The sequence below is a fragment of the Ostrea edulis genome, chromosome 4, assembly GCF_947568905.1.
Source record: "Ostrea edulis chromosome 4, xbOstEdul1.1, whole genome shotgun sequence".
Classification (NCBI taxonomy): domain Eukaryota; kingdom Metazoa; phylum Mollusca; class Bivalvia; order Ostreida; family Ostreidae; genus Ostrea; species Ostrea edulis.
In genome coordinates, this window is record NC_079167.1 from 89,451,039 (window position 1) to 89,471,488 (window position 20,450).

At 33.8% G+C, this 20,450-nt stretch overlaps 1 protein-coding gene across 3 annotated transcripts in view; it reads right to left on the reverse strand.

The window, feature by feature from the left end:
• The window catches only part of LOC125669227 (uncharacterized), a 90,740-nt gene that overhangs the window by 54,521 nt on the left and 15,769 nt on the right, over nucleotides 1-20,450 (reverse strand). For all 3 annotated transcript variants that reach the window (XM_056164235.1, XM_056164233.1, XM_056164234.1), the window contains 5 exons: nucleotides 16,955-17,131; nucleotides 16,614-16,844; nucleotides 855-1,067; nucleotides 574-708; nucleotides 328-489 (listed from right to left, as the gene is read on the reverse strand). In XM_056164235.1, coding sequence (XP_056020210.1) covers nucleotides 328-489; nucleotides 574-708; nucleotides 855-1,067; nucleotides 16,614-16,844; nucleotides 16,955-17,131 — 918 coding nt within the window. The remainder of the gene's footprint in view (nucleotides 1-327; nucleotides 490-573; nucleotides 709-854; nucleotides 1,068-16,613; nucleotides 16,845-16,954; nucleotides 17,132-20,450) is intronic.

Consider the following 20,450-nt stretch of genomic DNA (forward strand, 5'->3'; position numbering starts at 1 on the left):
TACCATATGCAGTGCAAGTTTCTATTCATCGTTAAAATGCGAGGTTCTGTGACAGAATAGACATTGGCTCAATAACAATCAAACTTTGTCAAACCTCTCCTAAAACTGGTGACGTTCCAATTTGAGAGAAAGATTTCCGAATGTGACATGAAGCAAACACTTGCTAAATCCACCATTAATAAAATTTGCGTATTTCGTATGATTTTGACAAGTATGTGTTTAAAAAAGACTTTAAAATCTACCCAAAAGGACAAACATACTTTTTGAAGATTTTCGTTATTTGCCACTAGGCCTATCCTGTTGCCTAGGGGTAATACATCTACTTACTGTACTGACAACCAGGTCCCATCCATCCTGGTTCACACTGACCATTACAAGTATGATTTGTGATATTAAATTGCCCTGAGCAATGTTCTAGGTGGGTACAACCATTGGTGGTAGTGAAATTCCTTCGCGTATGTAAAGTACAGTATTTCTGAATTGGAATGTCTAGAAAGTGAGAGAAGCAAACAATTATACATGATTTGATGGAATAAATGCATAGAATCATTTCAGATATCAAGGCTATCTTACGTTTATCGCAGTAAATTCCGCTCCATCCTTCCTTACACTTCAAGCAAGCAAAGTTCACACATGACTCATTTGAGACACAGTTCCAAGGACAGGCATTGTCACAATTTACCCTACCATCGTTTGTTGGGCTACAAGCTTAATTATTACATAATTAATATAGCTTGTGAACGAACTATAACTTTCAAAGAAGTTAAAAAGTAATTAATCAAGTACTCGTATATCAGCATTCGAACATTGATAACGTTAAAATTGTTTCACAAGGTAAAGCTTGTCATACTTACCAAAGACGAAGACCTCACAAAGTGTGAGAATTTTCTCCGAGCTATTGGCGTTGCCTTTGATTACAATTTCATTAACTGGTTTCGTTGGCATATTTTCTGAATCAATCCATATATCCTTTCTGGGAATTTGCTGTAGATTTTCATCGTGGTAAATAAAGATCTCTCCGTTATCCCTTGTTTTACCAAATATAGAGAAGCCATCAATGCGTTTACCTATGAAGGGATAGTCAGACGTGTAAATTATGGAATATAAAGCATGCTATCTATGTTAATTATTCAGTATCGTTAGAATCAATTCAAGGTAGCAATAGAAAATACCCATTGAGCCAATCTTACTAAATGGTCATGCATATTCATGACTTTATGCCAACCGAATGCAATAAGTTATTTTTCACACATTACAATGATTGATTGATTGATTGATGTTTTTCGCCACACTCAACAATTTTTCAGTTATCTGGTGGCGCCCAGTTCTTATTGGTGGAGGAGAGAACCCAGATACAATGTACCTGGGAAGAGACCATCGACCTTCCGAAAGTAAACTGGGAAACATTCTCACTTACCGGCGCGAGCGGGATTCGAACCCGCGCCGACAGAGGTGACAAACACAGACCTTTGGACACACAAAAGGTGCGATCAGGTGCCAAGGAGAGAAGAAATCAACCCGTCATGAACCCTATAACTTTATCAGGTAAACGTAGTTGTCCATAGACAAAATTAGTATATTAAAAACGGCCTAATAATTGGAAAGAAACATGTCAGGCATCATTTGACCCACTGACGGGTAGTATTGGCAAATCAAATCGTTATTAACGACCATATAACATTTGTGAATTGTTGATTTTAAATGAGGCTGCTGAAACCCCCGAAACATCAACTTGTTTGTCGGTAGCCTGCCCCAATCACACGCAGAATATACTATTATATAACAAATAGGTTAAAAAATTTAAAACACCACATGCAAGTGAAAATGGAATACAGTATTACTACATAGATATGGTATGGGAATTCTGTTGTCATAATGTCAAGTTGTTACATGTAGTTGGTCGTTGACACATACTCGTATGTTCAATCATTGTCACAAACCACGGGTTATTGTTTCATTCTATTTCACAAACCCGTGGCTGCCTGCTACAACATTTGCTCGTTCTCATGAATGAAATACTGCATATAAATAAAGTGACGCAAGATTTATTTGACCAATGAAAACACGCTTTAGCAATCTCGGTAATATTTCATGGCGGCGCCCATAGTAAAAACACGTTCTTTATGTTCCTCACAAATAATTCATAAAAGATACTACAGATCACTAGCAACTGAGGCAAGTAACATATACTCGGAAATACCTATACTCATTGCGTGCAAATTTGGTGTGTACACACGTATCCACAATCGGGAAATCAATCGATCGGCGATGATAATAGCACTTGTGAACTGATTTTTGTCAGCGTCAAATTGAAGCGAACCAAAAACATCGTGCATTGCCACATTCAATGTTTGAGTGGCTGCATTCATTGTCTGCTTTAGTGATAAAACTTCTGAGTTCCACAGTAAATATATTTTAATAATTTTAGTATGGAAACAACCAATCATGCAGTTCAAACTTTTCCAAACTTTCTGATGTAAATTAAATCAATTGAATCAAATACGGATAAAAATATTTATTTGTTTTCAAGAAACTTGTCATTAGCTTTTAAGAAATCAAACCACATGCCATCGAATTTCAGAGGGTTTTTTATTTCCCGTGGTCCGCGGCCAAGTTAAGTAACAAGAGTCAGCTGATTGACAGATAGAGCACGTGTACCGCGCATGTAAAAATGGAAATTAGAAACTTAATACATGTAGTGAATAAAATGTCAATTTAGTTTTCATTTGCTAAATAGATTGATTAAATGCTTTCATTGCCTTTTAAATTCATAATGGTGAAATAATTTTCTAAAATATCTGACTCAATCAGACTTTTACATTACTGGTACTCATTGTGTACAAGCAAGGGGTACTGAGGACCTATTCTAACTTGAATTCCCATGGGAGTGCTAGAATATTAATGTAGTGACATATTTTGACAAACATGAGCAATTCTAAGAGTAAATAATATGTTAGAATAGGAAAATACAACCCAGACAAGGTGTTAACTTACCAATGTCTATATGTACGTAGACAATATGTAGGTAGACATAAATAATTGTGCGTTGATTGTTATGGAGACACAACATACGTTTATGCGTAAGTTTATTACTTTGAGTGTACTTCTCTCTCTCTCTCTCTCTCTCTCTCTCTCTCTCTCTCTCTCTCTCTCTCTGAATAATTCTCAATTCCAGAAGCATTTGGTGCAAATCTCCAAACGCAAAACTCCCATCAATACATTTCAGTACTTTGATTCATGAAAGTAACCGATTGCTGCAATTATTCTATTTATCTAGTAACTTGATGCTGCTGAAAATAAGACGAATAAGCAAAACAAAAATTTATATTTATGTGAGTGACACTTCCTTTTACTAATACCTTAGGATGTAACAATGTTGCTGAAGCCTATCAGAATACTACAATTTTACTCAAACTACCAGTATGGACAGTATTATGATAATTAGTTTTATTTTGTTCATTTTAATTCAATTGATCTCCTTGTATTGAAGCATGTGTGCATTAAAACACAACACAGTTATAAGGAACCTCCAGAACAAGCTTTTAAATGAATTTTAGTATTTATTTCTTATAGAGACTTTTATATAATTTGGAAAAGCATGTTTTACTGACAGTTTGTGTATGGTGGCATACTGGAATATTGTTACATCCTGTATTGTTACAAAGTTGACTTTACCTTAAAACAAGTTGAATGCAATTTAAGTGTGTCTGATGGGAACATAATTGTAGTGTAATTCATTTGCTTTATAAAAAATATCGCCTGAGTCACTTATGTTATTAGCATACATTGTTGTGCAATCTGAAATACTACTGGTTATAATAATAAAGCCTTTATTTATCCAGGATTTTACATATTTAGCATACAATCTGAAATACTACTGGTTATAATAATAAAGCCTTTATTTATCCAGGATTACATATTTAGCGATCACGCTAGTTTTCAATATGGTCCTGCATGTAACATACATGCAGACAGATATTAGTAAAATAAACACATATTAAAAGAAGTAGAATACATATAAACTTAAGAAATAATTATGAATGTAAGATAAATAGGAACAAAATGAAGCTTAAAAAGTATGGTGATAATCTCTAAGATAATTTCTCTTAAAACACACAACACTTGTTGGGTTTCTTATATTTTCACTCACAGCATTCCACATTGTGCTCCCTGAAATGCTGAAGATCTAAAATGTTCCGTTTTTGCCCTGGGTGAATACACTATATTTGAATTAGAATTTCTAGTTTGCCTCTGACTGATTTCTGATACATATTTAAAAACATTTAAATAATCTGGCATTAAACCATGTGAAACTTTATGCACTAAAATGACTTTTCTATAGACAAAGTAATCTGATAGAGGCAACCAGTTAAGTTCTATAAACATTACATTAGATGGTGTTTCAAAATGTCTGATGTTAAGAATTACCTTTGCAGCTCGTTTTTGCAATATTTAAAGCTTATTTACATTTTCAGCATTTCTTGGATTGCTCCATATAGTTCAGTTCTTTTTAAATATGGTATGCAACATACTTGGTAGAAGATGACATCAATTCAGGATTCAGGGTCCTGCACTCCCAGATGTGAAAATAAATCTTGTGAGATAAAACAACACTATTCGTTCATCACGAAATAGGCCCAATGTGAATAAAGTGTGGACGTAACACCATTGCTGATTGTGTCTTGAACATGTCAGAAGACAAATTATTAAAGACTCCGAGAGGAAGAGCTTCTCCAAATTCCAAAACCTCTTGAATCTGTTGATACTTTGAAACTTTACCATGAAAATAAAACAGTAGCTAAAGAAACCATGTCTCAGTAAATATGCACATGACGCAGGCTATCTAGTGTACATAAAAAACTACAGCGACATTATTATGAAAAAATCAACATTGTTCAATGTTCATAGAATTTTTTTTTAAAGTTTGATATGTCTTGCAGACAAGTCCACTCCACTTGTTAAGTTACCCACTGGTAACAAGTGTTGATCATGTTTATGATAGCCCAATGGACATTTATATGGATTAGCAGGAGTTATTGTATTTTGAAATATTTTGAATTGTTTATACTGACATATTTTCATTAAGGGAAACATATAGAAGAGATTAATAACTGTTGAGTGTTATTTCAAATGTCAAATAAAATACAGTAAGGTGAAATATGATGTAAAACATTTTACTTAACATCATTCATTAATGCCACCCAAAAGAGCAGTTAACATCATGTAATTTGACTCTGAAAAATACCCAAAAATTTGAATCCGAAACATTTGCATAGATAGGTTTAGAACTATATTAACGTCAACAAGCCCACACAAGCTGTAAAACCTTTTCAATTTTCTCAATTTATCAATATATTGAATGTCTGATTTTCTAAACCATGTTTCATTTGATGTTTTCTTTTTCATACTTATTGTACCATTGGAAATGTTTGAGATAGCAGAAAAAATTGTAAAATTTTAGAGTTATAAAAATTTAACAGCTTGGAATTATTTGGGGTTTTTTTCCATATCAAAATATAAACTACATGCATGTGATTTATGAAATGTTATGTATTTTGGTTTTAAAATAATAAGCAACTTTGTAATTAATAGAAAATGTCATTGTTTATTTTCTACCGAATTTAGTGGAACGGAAAGTGGTAAAATATGCAATTTATAATCATATGCTGTAGATAAACTAAATTGAAGTCATTATCTCCTCACATTTCATTGCGAGAGGGGACATAGTAGACACTACAGGTTACAATTTTTGCTCAATTGTTTTTGATACTTCACATGTAGCTTTGTCATCAAGAGAGGAAGAACTTTATTGATTTTGGGATCCAAAGGTTAAGGTCACTATGGAACTTCATAGAAAAAGCTTGTAGACACTCTATCATATACAGACCACATTTTGTGTTCATTTAATTAAATACTTCACATATAGCTATTTTATCAAGAGAAGAACCATATTAAGTAAATGGTCAAGGTCACTACGGGATTTGATAGAAAAGCTTATTCTGAGGGATGGCTTTTGTTTCACTGCTTACAGGAATTAGGGGACCTTTATTACGTATTAACAGTACGGTGTAGGAGAGTAGAATTTTCAGTAGAGATTATTACATGTACGGTATATGAGTGAAATATTTTCAACATTTAAAAACACTGTATATCAATTTAAAAAGTTTATTTGATTTTTATTATATATTTATCATTTACATACTAATATAATTTTGCACATGTATAATGTCGACATTGTCTAGCTGCATTCACAAATTATATTAATCACTAATAAAGGTCAATTGAAATGTTATAACATGTACTGCTTATAAATAGAATCAGCAATAATTCATAATTCAACATATCCAGGTAACCTCATCATCAAGTGCAATATACATGTGTATAAGATAACATTGATAATATACATTTCAATAATTTAGTACAGAACATGTACATTAATGCAGAATGGTGCATTTTATTAGAGTGTAAATTACGATGTATCAATCGCTTTGATATTCAGTGATGCTTTGTGATGATGAAAATGAAGAAACTAAATCCCCATCCGATTCACTAGAACTTTCAAATTCCAACTCAGATCTATACTTTATAAGCATAGAAATAAAAGATTCATAGTCACCTTCATTACATTTGCGTTGCTTATCACACAAATCGCAACATATATGTTTAACAAAATTTTCCTTAGGAACAGAATCATAAGCACTTAAGAGTTTATGTCAACGACAAACATTTACATTATTTACATACTCCAACATATCTGAGTCCAACTTTCTTAAATGTCTACTATTGTATATACGAACCTGGTATGACTGAGTGCCATCCCTTCCAGCTCGCCAATCCATCCATACCTTGGGGGGGGGGGGGCAAAACGAATAACATTATTTGCTGCTTTGTAATTAACAGCCATTCCAGCAGCACTGGTTGCAATAATCACACAAAACAGTCCATTTTCTTTTGTCATGTCGTTTCTAATTGAGTCCTTTACTTCATCAGTTGTACAAGATTGAAACATTTCAACATAACAAATATTATCACTTAAATATATTCTAAACGCACAATAAATATCAGCACATAATTCTATACTTGGACAAAAATAATGAGATGTCCTGGGCAATCAGAATCTCAATTCTTTATCATTTCCATTAAGAAAATGTTTCACATATTTTCTCATTTCCCTTTATCTTTTCTACAAAAAGTTTAATGTTTCACCCATCTGGACTCTCTATTATGTCACGGCAATTTATCAAAGCAAGTTTTCTGATAAGTCTTTTTCTATTTGATCTGCTTGGTGTTGCTGCTATAACAAGAGCTCGGCATTCGATTAGAGACCGGATCTCACCAATCCTTCCAAACCATTCCTGAAAAGGTTCTTCTTCCTCTGACCTTTCAATAGATTAAAACTGAACACTAAGCTAACTGATAATGGAAAGAAAATGTAACCTGTAATAGATGTCAAATATGATGACCTAATGTCATTATTTTTATAAATATTTTGTCTGTTTATCATGATTAACGTCAACTAGAACTTTTAAATATATGCTAAATTGTGTGTTAAATTATATATTACAAAAGGAACTTTGACACATGTCAGGTATCAATCATCAGATCATTTAACGAAACTCAATGATTCATACCTGTCAACAAGTTATAAGTAGTAATGGTAAATTTATTATATACCCCTCATATATATACATGTATTTTTAAATATATGTTCATAAATACGATAATGAATGTTTTTCCAAATTATCAATAACACAAACACACAGGGAAATTCTTTTTTGTGCATGTTGTTAATAATTTCCCTCCAAAAACAAGCATTAATGCATTGTGATGTAATCAATTTCAGAGAGACATGATCTGGATGCAGTAGTGATCTAGAAAGTCGTATCACACTCTGTAAATTTAATAGTATCAAAGCACTGATTATTGATGATATAATAAATCATAGCAACGGCTCAGAACCAGTGAAAAAAACCAACTTCTACAAACCAATTGATGACCATACGTTGCTTCATCTACAACAAAGAGTCTGAACGTTGTAGAATCTACCAATGCATCCCTCCAATTCTTGTTGGACATAACCTCTGGAGAAGTATAAACATAAATTGTCCTTCCAGACCGTATGGCTTCTGTGTCACAGTCTTTATTTAGCAAATCAGCAGGGAGTCCCAGTGATTTAAGAAAGGCCACCTAAGTTTGGAAAAAATACATGAGATCAATAAACGCATGGATTCAAATTTATCTCATGAACTCACGCATATCTTTTACTTTACTCTTAAACTCATGAACGTTATATACAAGCGATGAACCGATTTTAAACATGCGCATTCATAAATTTCAACATTTGTGTTCAGCGAGAAAATTCAGGCTAATGGTTCTCTTGATCAACATTACGTTCTTGCACAATCACCAAGTAATTCGTTTCCGAATTAAACTCGGACAATTTACGGAATATTCATACCGCATATTATCTTACCTGTTCTTCCATGATGGATAATAGCGGACTGATGATCAAAACCTGGTATTTTTCTTCTTTCAGCAACGGGAAAGCTTGCTATACCAGAGATTTCCCACCCCTTGTCCGAATCGAAAGGAATACATCTTTTCCATTTGATAGTTGTATTTCATGGAAACTTTCAATACCAAACATTCGACACACGTTACTTTCAATTGCCACCATGTTTACACTGATTCCGATCAGAGGATATGCCGATGATTTTCATTGGATACTTCATTTTAGAAAATTTCTGAGAAAAGTCGTCAAATCATTATTTGATTGGTGGAATGGTAGTCATTAATATTCATGAGAACGAGCGAATGTTGTAGCAGGCAGCCACGGGTTTGTGAAATAGAATGAAACAATTACCCGTGGTTTGTGACGACGATGTTCAATAAGAAGCAGATGTCATCTCTGAGGTCGCATGCAAGACACTTGTAAATTCTTTGGTAACATCAAGATTAGATTATGGAATTGCCCTATTATATGGAGTGAACAAGCAATACACGAACAAACTTCAGCGTGTACAGAACACTGCTGCCAGAGTGGTTATGAGGACAGAAAATACGAACACATTAAGTATGTCCAGTCAAGTATATCGTATTCAGTAAACAAAATCGTTGTATGTTTACAAGTGTCTTCACAAACTTGCCCCTGGATATTTGTCAGAACTGATAACACCATACATACCGGCGAGATGGGAATAAGCCTGTCTGGTTACAGTGTCTGTCTGTAACCAAAACAAAGACGTGTGGAGAGCGAAGGTTTGACAAGGCGGCAGTGATACTTTGAAACGGTCTGACATGTGAACTTGGGAATGTTTAGACACTTGACTGTTTTAAAAGAGATTTTATAACCCATTTTTATCTGTATTTATCATTTTCCCTACCTCAGTTTGCGAATAGTGTTTTAACTGTCGAAAAGCTCAAATCTAGAAAGGAATTTTTGAGGTGAATTCGGAACTCGGTATACAGTGGCAGCTTTGTAGCTGACTGAGCAACACTTCCTTCAAGAACTGAGGGTAAAAATATGAACCAGATTGTCAAAAACAGGCTCCATATTTATTTGTAGTTTATTTTTGTTTTTGTGAATTTAAACCCCAAAGCAGGGATATCCTTTGAAATCCAATTGTACATTGTTTAGAGGTTTGCAACCTATCGAAATATAAAAATTTCATTTCGGGGCAGGTCTTCAAGGCCAAACTGCATGGCAAATTTTGTGCTAAAATAGGGAAAATACTGTTTAGGTCAGCTTCGATGGGACAAGGTGCCTAGGAAGAGTAAGCATCCCCTGCCGACCAGTCACACCCGCCGTGAACCTTATATCTTTATCAGGAAACGGAGCTATCCGTAGTCAAAATCAGTGTGCCAGTAAACGGTGTAACAATCGGTATGAAACACGTCAGACAGCATTTGACCCATTGATAGGTTGTATTGGCAAACTAGATAGTTATAACGACCGTAAAATTTGCAAATTGTTGACTTTAAACGAGACTGTTGAAACTCCTGTACCATCAACTTGTTTGTCAGTAGCGTGCCTCGATTTAAAAAATGACCATACGCAGAACAAGCTCTTGCGTATCGAATCAGTTATACTCAATTACCTGAATAAGTACCAGCTATATGTACGTATTTGAATTGCTTAATATAGGTTGGTTGCCTGGTTGTATATTGTTTAACGTCTCGCTCGAGAATATTTCACTTATATGGAGACGTCACCATTGCCGGTGAGGGGCTGCAAAATTTAGGCCTATGCTCGGCGCTTACAGCCTTTGAGTAGGGAGGGATCTTTATCGTGCCACACCAACAGTGACACGGGACCTCAGTTTTTGCGGTCTCTTCCTAAGAACCACCCATTTAGTTTCCCCTTTACATGATGCCATTGTTAGCGACATGATAAGACGAGTAGACCTAGATGAATCTCAAAATTAAGTCCGTATTCTTCCTGGTGAAGTCAGTAGGTTTGTTGATACCATGCGGTTCGAATGACTTTAACCTGTGCATCCAGATTTTTTTCCTTCTGCTTTCTTTCGGTATCTGACCAACTTGGGTCATGGTGAATAACCACACTGTCATGTCCTCCCATCGATGATTATTGCCATTGAAATGTTTAGCTACTGGCAAATCTTTATTGGTTCTGATAGAGGACCGGTGGTTGTTGACCCGTCTGCGAAGGTCTGTTGTTTTTCATATGTACTGCTTCTGACAGACATCGCAACTGATGAGATAGATGCAGTTATTGGTTTTGCAGGAAAAGTTTCCCAATATTTCACAACTGCAACCTCTGATGGGACTGCTAAAACCCTCAGTGTCTGAGCTATATTTGCATGATTGACATATGAACATGTTTTGAAGCCTCCATTTGGCAAAGGGTTATCCAGTTTAGTCCTTACTAGCATGTCCTTCAGGTCTCTGGGGCGTCTGAAGGATGCCATCCGTAGTTCCTTAAAAACATCCGCCATTCTTTTGTTGACATACAGAATTTTCTTTATACTGGAGGAGGAATACGGAACTTTCGGGATATGCCGGAACGACCGATTATATTTGACGTTTATACACCATGGTCACGTGATAATAACCAATTGTAGGGCAAAGTTGATATCGATACATATGGTGTTTCGCTAACAGACGGTCCGTAAAGAGCTATGCGCAGTCCCACGATGACGATCCAAGTCATTATTGGTGCTTAGTACCTGGGTGTAAATTAGATGGAAGGGAAAAGGCGCATTTAGACGCGTACCATTGGATGTAAGGCGTGAAGTTTTACCGATATCCTCAAGATATTCCCTAGATTTATTTCCCGCGCCGACTCGCATAATTTAATCAATTGACAGTGTATTTTCCTATAAAATGGTTGTAGTGATTCCTTTCTTTCAAAGATAGCATTTAAATGCAGGAAATTTATAGCAATTGAAATATTCCATATTTGTTCACTTTGTTGTTATTGTAATCCGGAAGTGACATGCCCTACAATTACGTTCAACGCGCGATAAAAGTCAGAGTGGATCCGTATCTCGAAAGTCCCGTATTGTTGGTCTTGTCGTGTCATCTCATCAATCGCGGACGAAGTAGTTTGAGCTTTATCTAAGCCTACTTGCCTGATCATGTCCCTAACAGTAGTACTTTGACCATTTTTAAACATTTTGTTTTCAATTCTCTGTTTACAGAATCAACCCCCCCCCCCCCCTCTTTCTTTTCCTATGACCTTCATAACCAATTGCTTATATGTAAAACCCATTTACATTATATTAGTTTCAGTGATTCTAAGTGGGGTTTTTTTTTTTTACACACCTGCCCTAGACATGATCAGTACGGGGATGTCCGATGTTGTTTTGATTTCCTAGGCTGCTTACTTTGTTGTTTTTTTTTTAGTTGGTCCACATTGTTTATTTATAATTGCTCTTTTTCTTTCAAAATGTTTGTTATTTCTTATTATATACTTTATTTTTATAGCGTTAATTTATATACATACATGTATATTATTTTTATTATTAGTTTTTGTTTGTTATTTATAGATTATATATTCTTAATGCATAGTTTTTTTTTTTTTTGTTTTTTTTTATGATTTCATAGTTTATTACTCATATTAATACAATCAGTAGTACAATAGCACAGGTACAATGCAATACATTGCAGAAAAAATATAGATACAAATTACAACAGTTTTATGAAATGTTCAATAGCATTTGTTTTCAATGCATAATTACTATACTTTATAACTTTACACCACAAAACTGTACACTTCTTGACATTATTTGATATGCTATATTCAGTTTCGTCAAGATTACTTAGTCTACAAAACATTTTATATTTGTATATCTTCAAAGCAATGAAGGAAATAAAGTTATTAAGCAGGCGTGTGTTTTGATTACATTCAAAATAAAAACCAATAACAATACTTTTCCATTGAATATTGACTTTGCACGCCAAAGACACCATATTCCAAACCAATGAAACATTTTTACACTCATATATAAGATGTCTCATATCTTCTGTTTCTAGACACAGAGAACATTTGTCAGAAGATTCTTTTTTCCATTTAAACATGTATTTTTTACAGGAAAGCAAATTATGCATCAGTTTATAATTAAATTCAGCAATATTTCTATCTAAATCTAACTTGATTTTTTGTTGATAAATGTGTTTCCACATTTCTTTACTGACATTATATTCTTTGTGATATAAATTATGGTGCTTAGGTGATATAAACAATTTACTCAAAAGTATTTCATAGAAAAATTTACATTTTTGTTTTTCAACCGTACAATATTTATTAGTAAAATTGAAATATCTTTTATCTTTTATGTTTATAAATTTTGATTCGTATCCATGAATTTTCTCTCTTATGTATTTAAAAGCTGATTTGACTATTTTATATTCACAAAGTACATTTGCTTTTTTGCAAATTTCTTTGCTTATTTCATCAATGGTCTTAAAACCGCTATCATTGAACAAATCTTTTACATATTTAATATTTTTTATCCAATTTTTAAAATATATAGTCTTGCCATTAAACAAAAAATGCTTATTGTTCCAAATTGGTTCTTGTAATATTTCGTTATTGTTCATATTTTGCACATTAGGAATTTTTTTTACATTGATTAAAGTAAATAAACACCTCTTTATAAAATTGTGGAAGTTTGGTAAATATATCAAAGTTCTTTAAATCAGTACAATTCATTTTCAATATATATTCTAGATTTACATTATAAGCTCTTAATAGTTTATCAAGGTGTGAACGTATAAAGTTATGACCGTCATTTTTTATAAGTCGCGGTATCCAGGCAGCTTTCAATGCGTGAAATTTAGTAAGTATATCTATTACTCCAATACCACCATCTTCTATTTTACCAATCAGTGTTTTTCTTTTTATTCTATCTTTTGACCCCCATAGAAAATTAAAAATAATTCTACATAGCTGTTTAATAAAAAATTCACTAGGGAGAGGTAGTATAGATGCAACATAAATGAATTTGCTTATGCCTAAAGTATTAATTATTTCAGTTTTACCAAAAATTGTAAGTTTTCTCTTATTATATATTTCTTATTATATACTTTATTTTTATAGCGTTAATTTATATACATACATGTATATTATTTTTATTATTAGTTTGTTTTGTTTTTTTGTTATTTATAGATTATATATTCTTAATGCATAGTTAAAATAGAATCTTTCCGGGTACGAGTTAACATTACTATTTATTAACGTAATATAGTTAACTCCATCCACCTGAGATTAATTAAGTCTAATATTACTACTTCGTACATGTACAGTGTGAATCAGGTCTTTAGAAGAATAGGACAATTCCTAATTCGCTCCGCTTTTAACATTGATTGTCAAGTCTAAAAACCAAAACCCGTAGTCTGGTGTAAATACGTTAACTTTGTAGATTTAGTGTTGCTGTAGTGCTAAGTGTATTTATACATGTATGTGGTTTTTGTTATTCTCTGTTAAGGATGTTCTCTCCTGGTTTGAATTTTTTCAGAAGTATCAAACTTTTTTGATAAGCCATTTTAACTGATACATCTTTATCCGAAAGACATTTAAAACATAAAAAAGAGTATGTTAGTGTGGACTTTAAAGAATTACAGCCCCTCAAAGCTGCCCCTTTGCTGAAACTTAATTTTTCATGAAAATCACCAATTTTCACAAGAAACACACTATAACACAAATATTAAGGACAGAATAATCTTGGCTTTCTTTTATTTTATGAAAATTAAGCATAATTGATTATTTCAATAACTTTTACATAAAATATATCACCAATTCTACAAACAACTAAGTATTAATTAACATAATTGTATAAAATATCACACACATTTGACGACCTATTTCATAAAAAAAAATCAACCTAGGGAGAATATCTGTATCAAACTTTTTCTGAAATTACTAATGTAGATTTTAATCATATGTTTGCTTAATTTGAATGAAAAAAATGTGTGGGGTAGTGTGCATTGGAACAAAGATTTGAACCATTTTGTGTCCCCACCCCCCTTCTTACACTGACATACATTCTAAACAATAACAATATACGATTTGTTATAAAATGTGTATTTTTCAAATCATATTTACAAATTCTATATATTTATTTCATTATATGATAAATAATCAGAAAACATAAATAATATAAGCATATATACAATACTAATTCATTTATAACTACAGAATGTGTAAAACATATGCCCCCGCATCAGCATTTTTCTAATTTCCATGCACTGTGACCTTGATCTTTGACCTTCTGACCCCAAAATTGACAGGCATCTTCCCTTCTTTGTATGTATCCATATGTCCAAATTTGGTTTGAATAGAATGCAAAGTACTTGATTTATTATCCAGAAACTAGTTTTCACAGTCAACTTCCATGTGGCCATGAGGAAGAAATGTGCACTTCCTGGTATGGTTCTTCATATGATGATAGCACAACTCATCCCTCTCACTGTGGTTAGCAAATGGATGTAGCTAAAAAGCAAACATTGGAACTAATTTTCTATCAATACTGTAAATTCTTAACAATAGAACAGAATATACTATTAGGTTTACCACCAGACTGCTAATACACCAACTTCAACTAACTCCAATTTTTGTCTAGCCAGCGATTATGTTTTAATGCCTTGCCCAACAAATTGTTACTCTAAAAGATTTCTTATGCAAAATGTTATATATGAATTTGTTAGTGCATAAATGACTGTTTATGAAATATATGCTGAAATTCTAATCAGGATGTTTTTTAAAATGTGCATTTTCAATACCCTATAAACAAATTTTAACATTATTAAACTTTTTGACAATTACACTTTGAAGGAATAATTAATATAAAATTTTGATAAATAATTTAATTTTCCAGAACTGATTAGAAACAAATTATCGATGTAGAAGCCCAATAGAAACATATCTATGCATGTATATAGTCAACAAAATTATCTTTTGTTTTAACTAATTTGTACACGAATGGCGCGTCATAATTCTCTAGATGGGAGACCCCCCACCCCCCCCCCTTTTCTTCCCTTTGAACTCTTTTTAATAAATTAAATTCGCTGTATACTTTGGCAATTTTTTAAAACAATGATATAGATTACACTTTTTAATCAAAATGATGCTTCAATAATAATACATTGAACGTTAGGAGCGAGATTCGCTCATGACCGACTAGGCGGGATCGGGAAGATCGCAGATCAATTTAGGTACAGATCTACATAGTTTGTAGATTTTATTTTCATTAAAAAAAATTCTTGTATATTGAAAAACTTACAAATTCATTCAATACTATATCAGCAGCCTCTGCTTCGGGTACTACATCGCTAACATCCTTCCATTTCCCCCTCACGTCTGACAATATGTACAGTACTGTAGTGTGTCACCATGTGCGTGGTTGTGCCTGCTTGTCTGTAAATTTCTTTGTCTGCCATTCACTTGTGAGAATATCGGATGCAGATTGATCTATAATTGCCGTTTTACTTCTAACGAATCGCCCATGTATGTTTCTGGACTGCTTTAGAATAGACTAAATGCGACATCGTTAACAGTGTGCGTCTTCGAGCTCGAGTTTGTTTACAATCGTAACGTCATCATGAATGTCGTAAAATGAGAAAATAAGTAAAAAATGGTCATGTTTTAATTAATTTTTGTTAGTTTATTAACATTACTTACAAATAAAAACAGATATTAATGGTCTTCTTTGTGCATACGAAATAAAACACACGCATCCCCATAGTTACGACTTTAAAAAGTATTGAGACTCACTCGCGATAAAAGTACCACGAGAGTACACCCTTAATATTGGCCTCTTTATGTAATTCTTTTAGTTTGTCTTGAAGAAGGTATAGGTCGTCCCAAACATTTGATAATCTGGTTGTTCGTTATTTTATATATCTTACAAGATACAGTATGTACAAGGTCAGGAAAGGCCAAGACACTGTTGGTTATTTTAAACCTAAATTTTCGACTTAATTAACCCGCGACTTTATCATAAATTACATAAACAAACAACAAATATTACATATAATAATTTACATTGTACTTTATATATCTAATGATGTCTACTAAAATACTTGTGTTACTTGTATTATTAAGTTGTTTATGTAGGAAATATTACTATATAAAACGTATTGTAATTCATTACTGTTACTCTCGTATCTGTTGGCTATAAGTATAGACATCACGGAGTAAAAGTTTCCCAAGTCAACTTTCCACCAGACATCTCCTTGTTGGCCAGGAATGGTGTGAGTACATGAATTATGGGAGAAATTATGTCTGCTGTCCGATCCATCCACAGCTTTGTCTGACGTGTAGGAGTGTGAATATATGTAGGTACTTGATTGATTGGTCTGCTTCCACAAGGCAACATTTTGACCTTTAAATCATTTATATCAATTGCAATGTCCTTCTAAATATAATAGTGATACTTCAGTTTGACCATTCACGAAATATAGATAAGTTTTTCTTAATGGTGCCATAACTTACCTCCAAACACCTCCACTTCTCGAACAAAAATGCTAGCATTGAGTGTTACGTTTAAATTCTTCGTTTTCAACACCCGATTACAGAATATTGTCCATGTATTTTGAGGAAATAAACCACTGTAACAAACTTCCCCAGTGTTGTCTGCAACTGATACTGTCAATCCAGAGGAACGGGGCCCTTTAAATTTTAAATTCAAAGGCAATTAGATTTTGGAACGCAGTTCGCTATTCGGTGGTGAACTCCATTTCAGAACGCAGTTCGCTATTCGAATTTTTATATATGTATAAACAGTGAGAATTACACAGCACTGCAAACATCGAAGACTCATTTCCAGGAGACGGACTATTTGAGGGCGGGCTGCTAATGGTAAACTACTACCATATCGTGAAAGTACGATCTCTTATTTTTGACATCCGTCTGTAAATGTTTCTTCACACATATTGGAAAATATACAAGACGCATCGGGTTCGGAAATATCAAAGATCCCTATCCCAGGTTCTAAAATTTTGAGAGTGACGTTGCATAATGCCCAACTTCCACGGCTGTGGAAAGATTACAATAGTATTGCCCTGTCATATGTTTGAATCAACTTACGAAACATTCTCTTTACATACGAATTACATATGTACGAGTTAATTATATAATTATAGAGTATGGGTGGCAGGGGACAGTTTCTTTGGTTTTGAAACATGTGGATAGGGGGTATACACCAAAGTCAGATTATGACAGACTAATGAAAAATCATATTTTCCTTTTATGTCAATACTTGTATTTCATATTAGTGTAGTTAATAAATTATGACCCTAAATTACATGTAATCTATAAATACTGGTGCTGGTGCACAAAACATGCTTTGAGCAAGTTCCCCTTTTTTGCTTTGATTTTCCCTCATTTGGGCTAATCCGCACCACCCCCACACCATCACAGTACCAAACATGGGGATTTAGACACTGTGCACAATCAAGAACCCTATCTGCCCTTCTCAAAAATCTACCTCTCATATGGGGCCATCCACCTTCCCTCACAGCTACAGACCTTTCGCTAGACCCTGCATGTTTTCACCGGAATTTCTTCAGCAACTGACCACGTGTCTTAGGTTCGTATTTGCACCCATCTATATGCTAGGAATCATGGTGACACCTACATGTTGTATATCAACATTTTTACTAAGCACTCAGCTACATTTGACATGCATCCTAAAATTATTGTATACATTTTTACACATGTAATATCACTTCAAATACGGGTTAATTCCATTTTTTGAAAAAGTTGACCGGGCCTATAGTGCGAAACTGTCCCCTGCTACCTATGGAACTCTTTTGCATTTTGAGTTAACGCACATTTTTGGGAGTTGAACTATGTTCAATCTCCCTGGGTCATCACGCACTTTTCTGCGCAGTAATTTGTATTGATTTGTATAGTGGTCGTCAGCGGGGGTTCTGTGTCAGCTGATTTACTCCTAGGTAAATCAACATAAACTTTTATAAACATCCGCCATTAAATAATCCATGTAACTTTTCTGAATTAATCTAATTTTGATAATTGACATGTAAATAAATGCAATGATATTGTATTCATTTCAAAGATTTCGATCAAATTGATACTGATAGACATAGAAAAATAAAAGATAAGGTTAAAAATTGTCGTTTGTAACGCAGCGTCACCTATAAACATTGATAGGGAAACGAACGACAACTGCACACAAGCCCTATTGACACCGTTGCGCGAAATATCGAATATGGTGCGAAACCTCAGAAAATTTACAAGAAATAACTCTACAACATTGTGTATGTGTATATATTTGGTTTTTTTTTAATGTGATATAAAAAATGCTAGATGTTACATGTAGATTGAATTAAAACACGTCATTCCCAGTCAACAACTTTCGATTGGGATCGGAATACGAAATAAAATTTCTTATATCCGGTGGCAAAGTGAAACTGCTTCATGCTTCAAGTTATTGAATTACGTAGTAATTGCACGTTACACATTAGAGAACTGTTCCTTTTAATAAAGAAAGTCACAAAATAGATACAAAATGAGTGTACCTTATTCATTACTGTTATCGAGCTTTCGTCGACTATAATCTCGAAATGGCGTGTTTCGCTGCGCTTGATGGCGGTAAGGTCCACATTTTCTACGTGAGTAGTGTGATATTTGTTTATGAATTTTTTGCGCATACATGGTATGTCTCGGCTAGGAATAATGGAAACTTTCTCACCTATGTATGTAAAGACATATTAATCTCTATTTTTAAAAATGTAGAACACTTTTATCAAATGACAATGTTTGAAAACGCTTAGAGCCCCGATGTCAGAATTTCCTTTTCCAAGACATCAATATGTCAAATTCATTATCCTTTTTGAATAGTATGTACCATATTTTGTACCAATTATCCATTTTGAATTCCCTATTACAATGGGATTTTGCTGCACTCTGTAATGTTTGAGTGGATGTCATGAGTGTGTGTCAAACAGAAATTTTAAGAGCACGGGATAAGGTGCTGCCATGTATTACTGCACTATCAAAGTTTAACCCAGTTGCCACAATGTTGAATTTATGCTGCAAAAAGGATTGGAAATTGCTCTGGTCAAAACACATTGTTTATTTGTCTACAGATGAAAGAGACATGAGGATTCTCCCTCACAAACTGAAAAAAAATAGTTATGGATCTTGTACATGTATAGTTTATTAATCACTATAGATTTCCAGCATCACAAGTCTGATTCCACTATATGCTTTCCATACTGTCAGGTTCATTCACCCCCTGTTTGAGCCACAGTATAATATCCCAAATACCTTGGCAATAAATAACATTATTTGACTAGTGTTTCATTTTTAGCGGAGTTGCGATGAAGTTGAACTCGGCTTATGATCTGATGAAGTGCCTTTGGGCGGGCAGGCGGGCACGCATCAACATTTCATTTCCGCACCATAGCTCTTGAGCAAATTATAGGATCTCATTCAAACTTAGATGGATTGTCACCCTCAGTAAGATGAGGAAGCCTATCGATTCTGGGGTCTTTAGGTCAAAGGTCAAGGTCACTGGCTATAAATAGACTGAAATATGGAGAAAATTTTGTTTTCTGCACTATAATTTTTTAACAAATTATAGGATCTCAATTAAACTTAGATGGATTATCGCCCTTGATGAGACAAAGAAGCCTATTGATTTTAGTCAAGGGTTAAAGGTCAAGGTCACAAAGGATTTAAGTCGGCTGAAATTTATGTTCGCAAAATTTTGCTCCCTGCTTGATAATTCTTGAAAACTTTTCTGCCGGTTCCCTCTATGCCCATTCCTTGCGCAACTCGGCTTGTGCATTTCCGATGCCCGACAATTTTTAATTTTTTTGCATTTCATTTATTTTGAGTTATTATACAATTATTTACCATTCCATTGATCCTCTACAGGACTGTAGTATACTCAGGTGACAGTTTAGCATATTGGACTACCTTTTCAAGTAATGAATCCTTAGAATTAGCTATAACTAGGGTT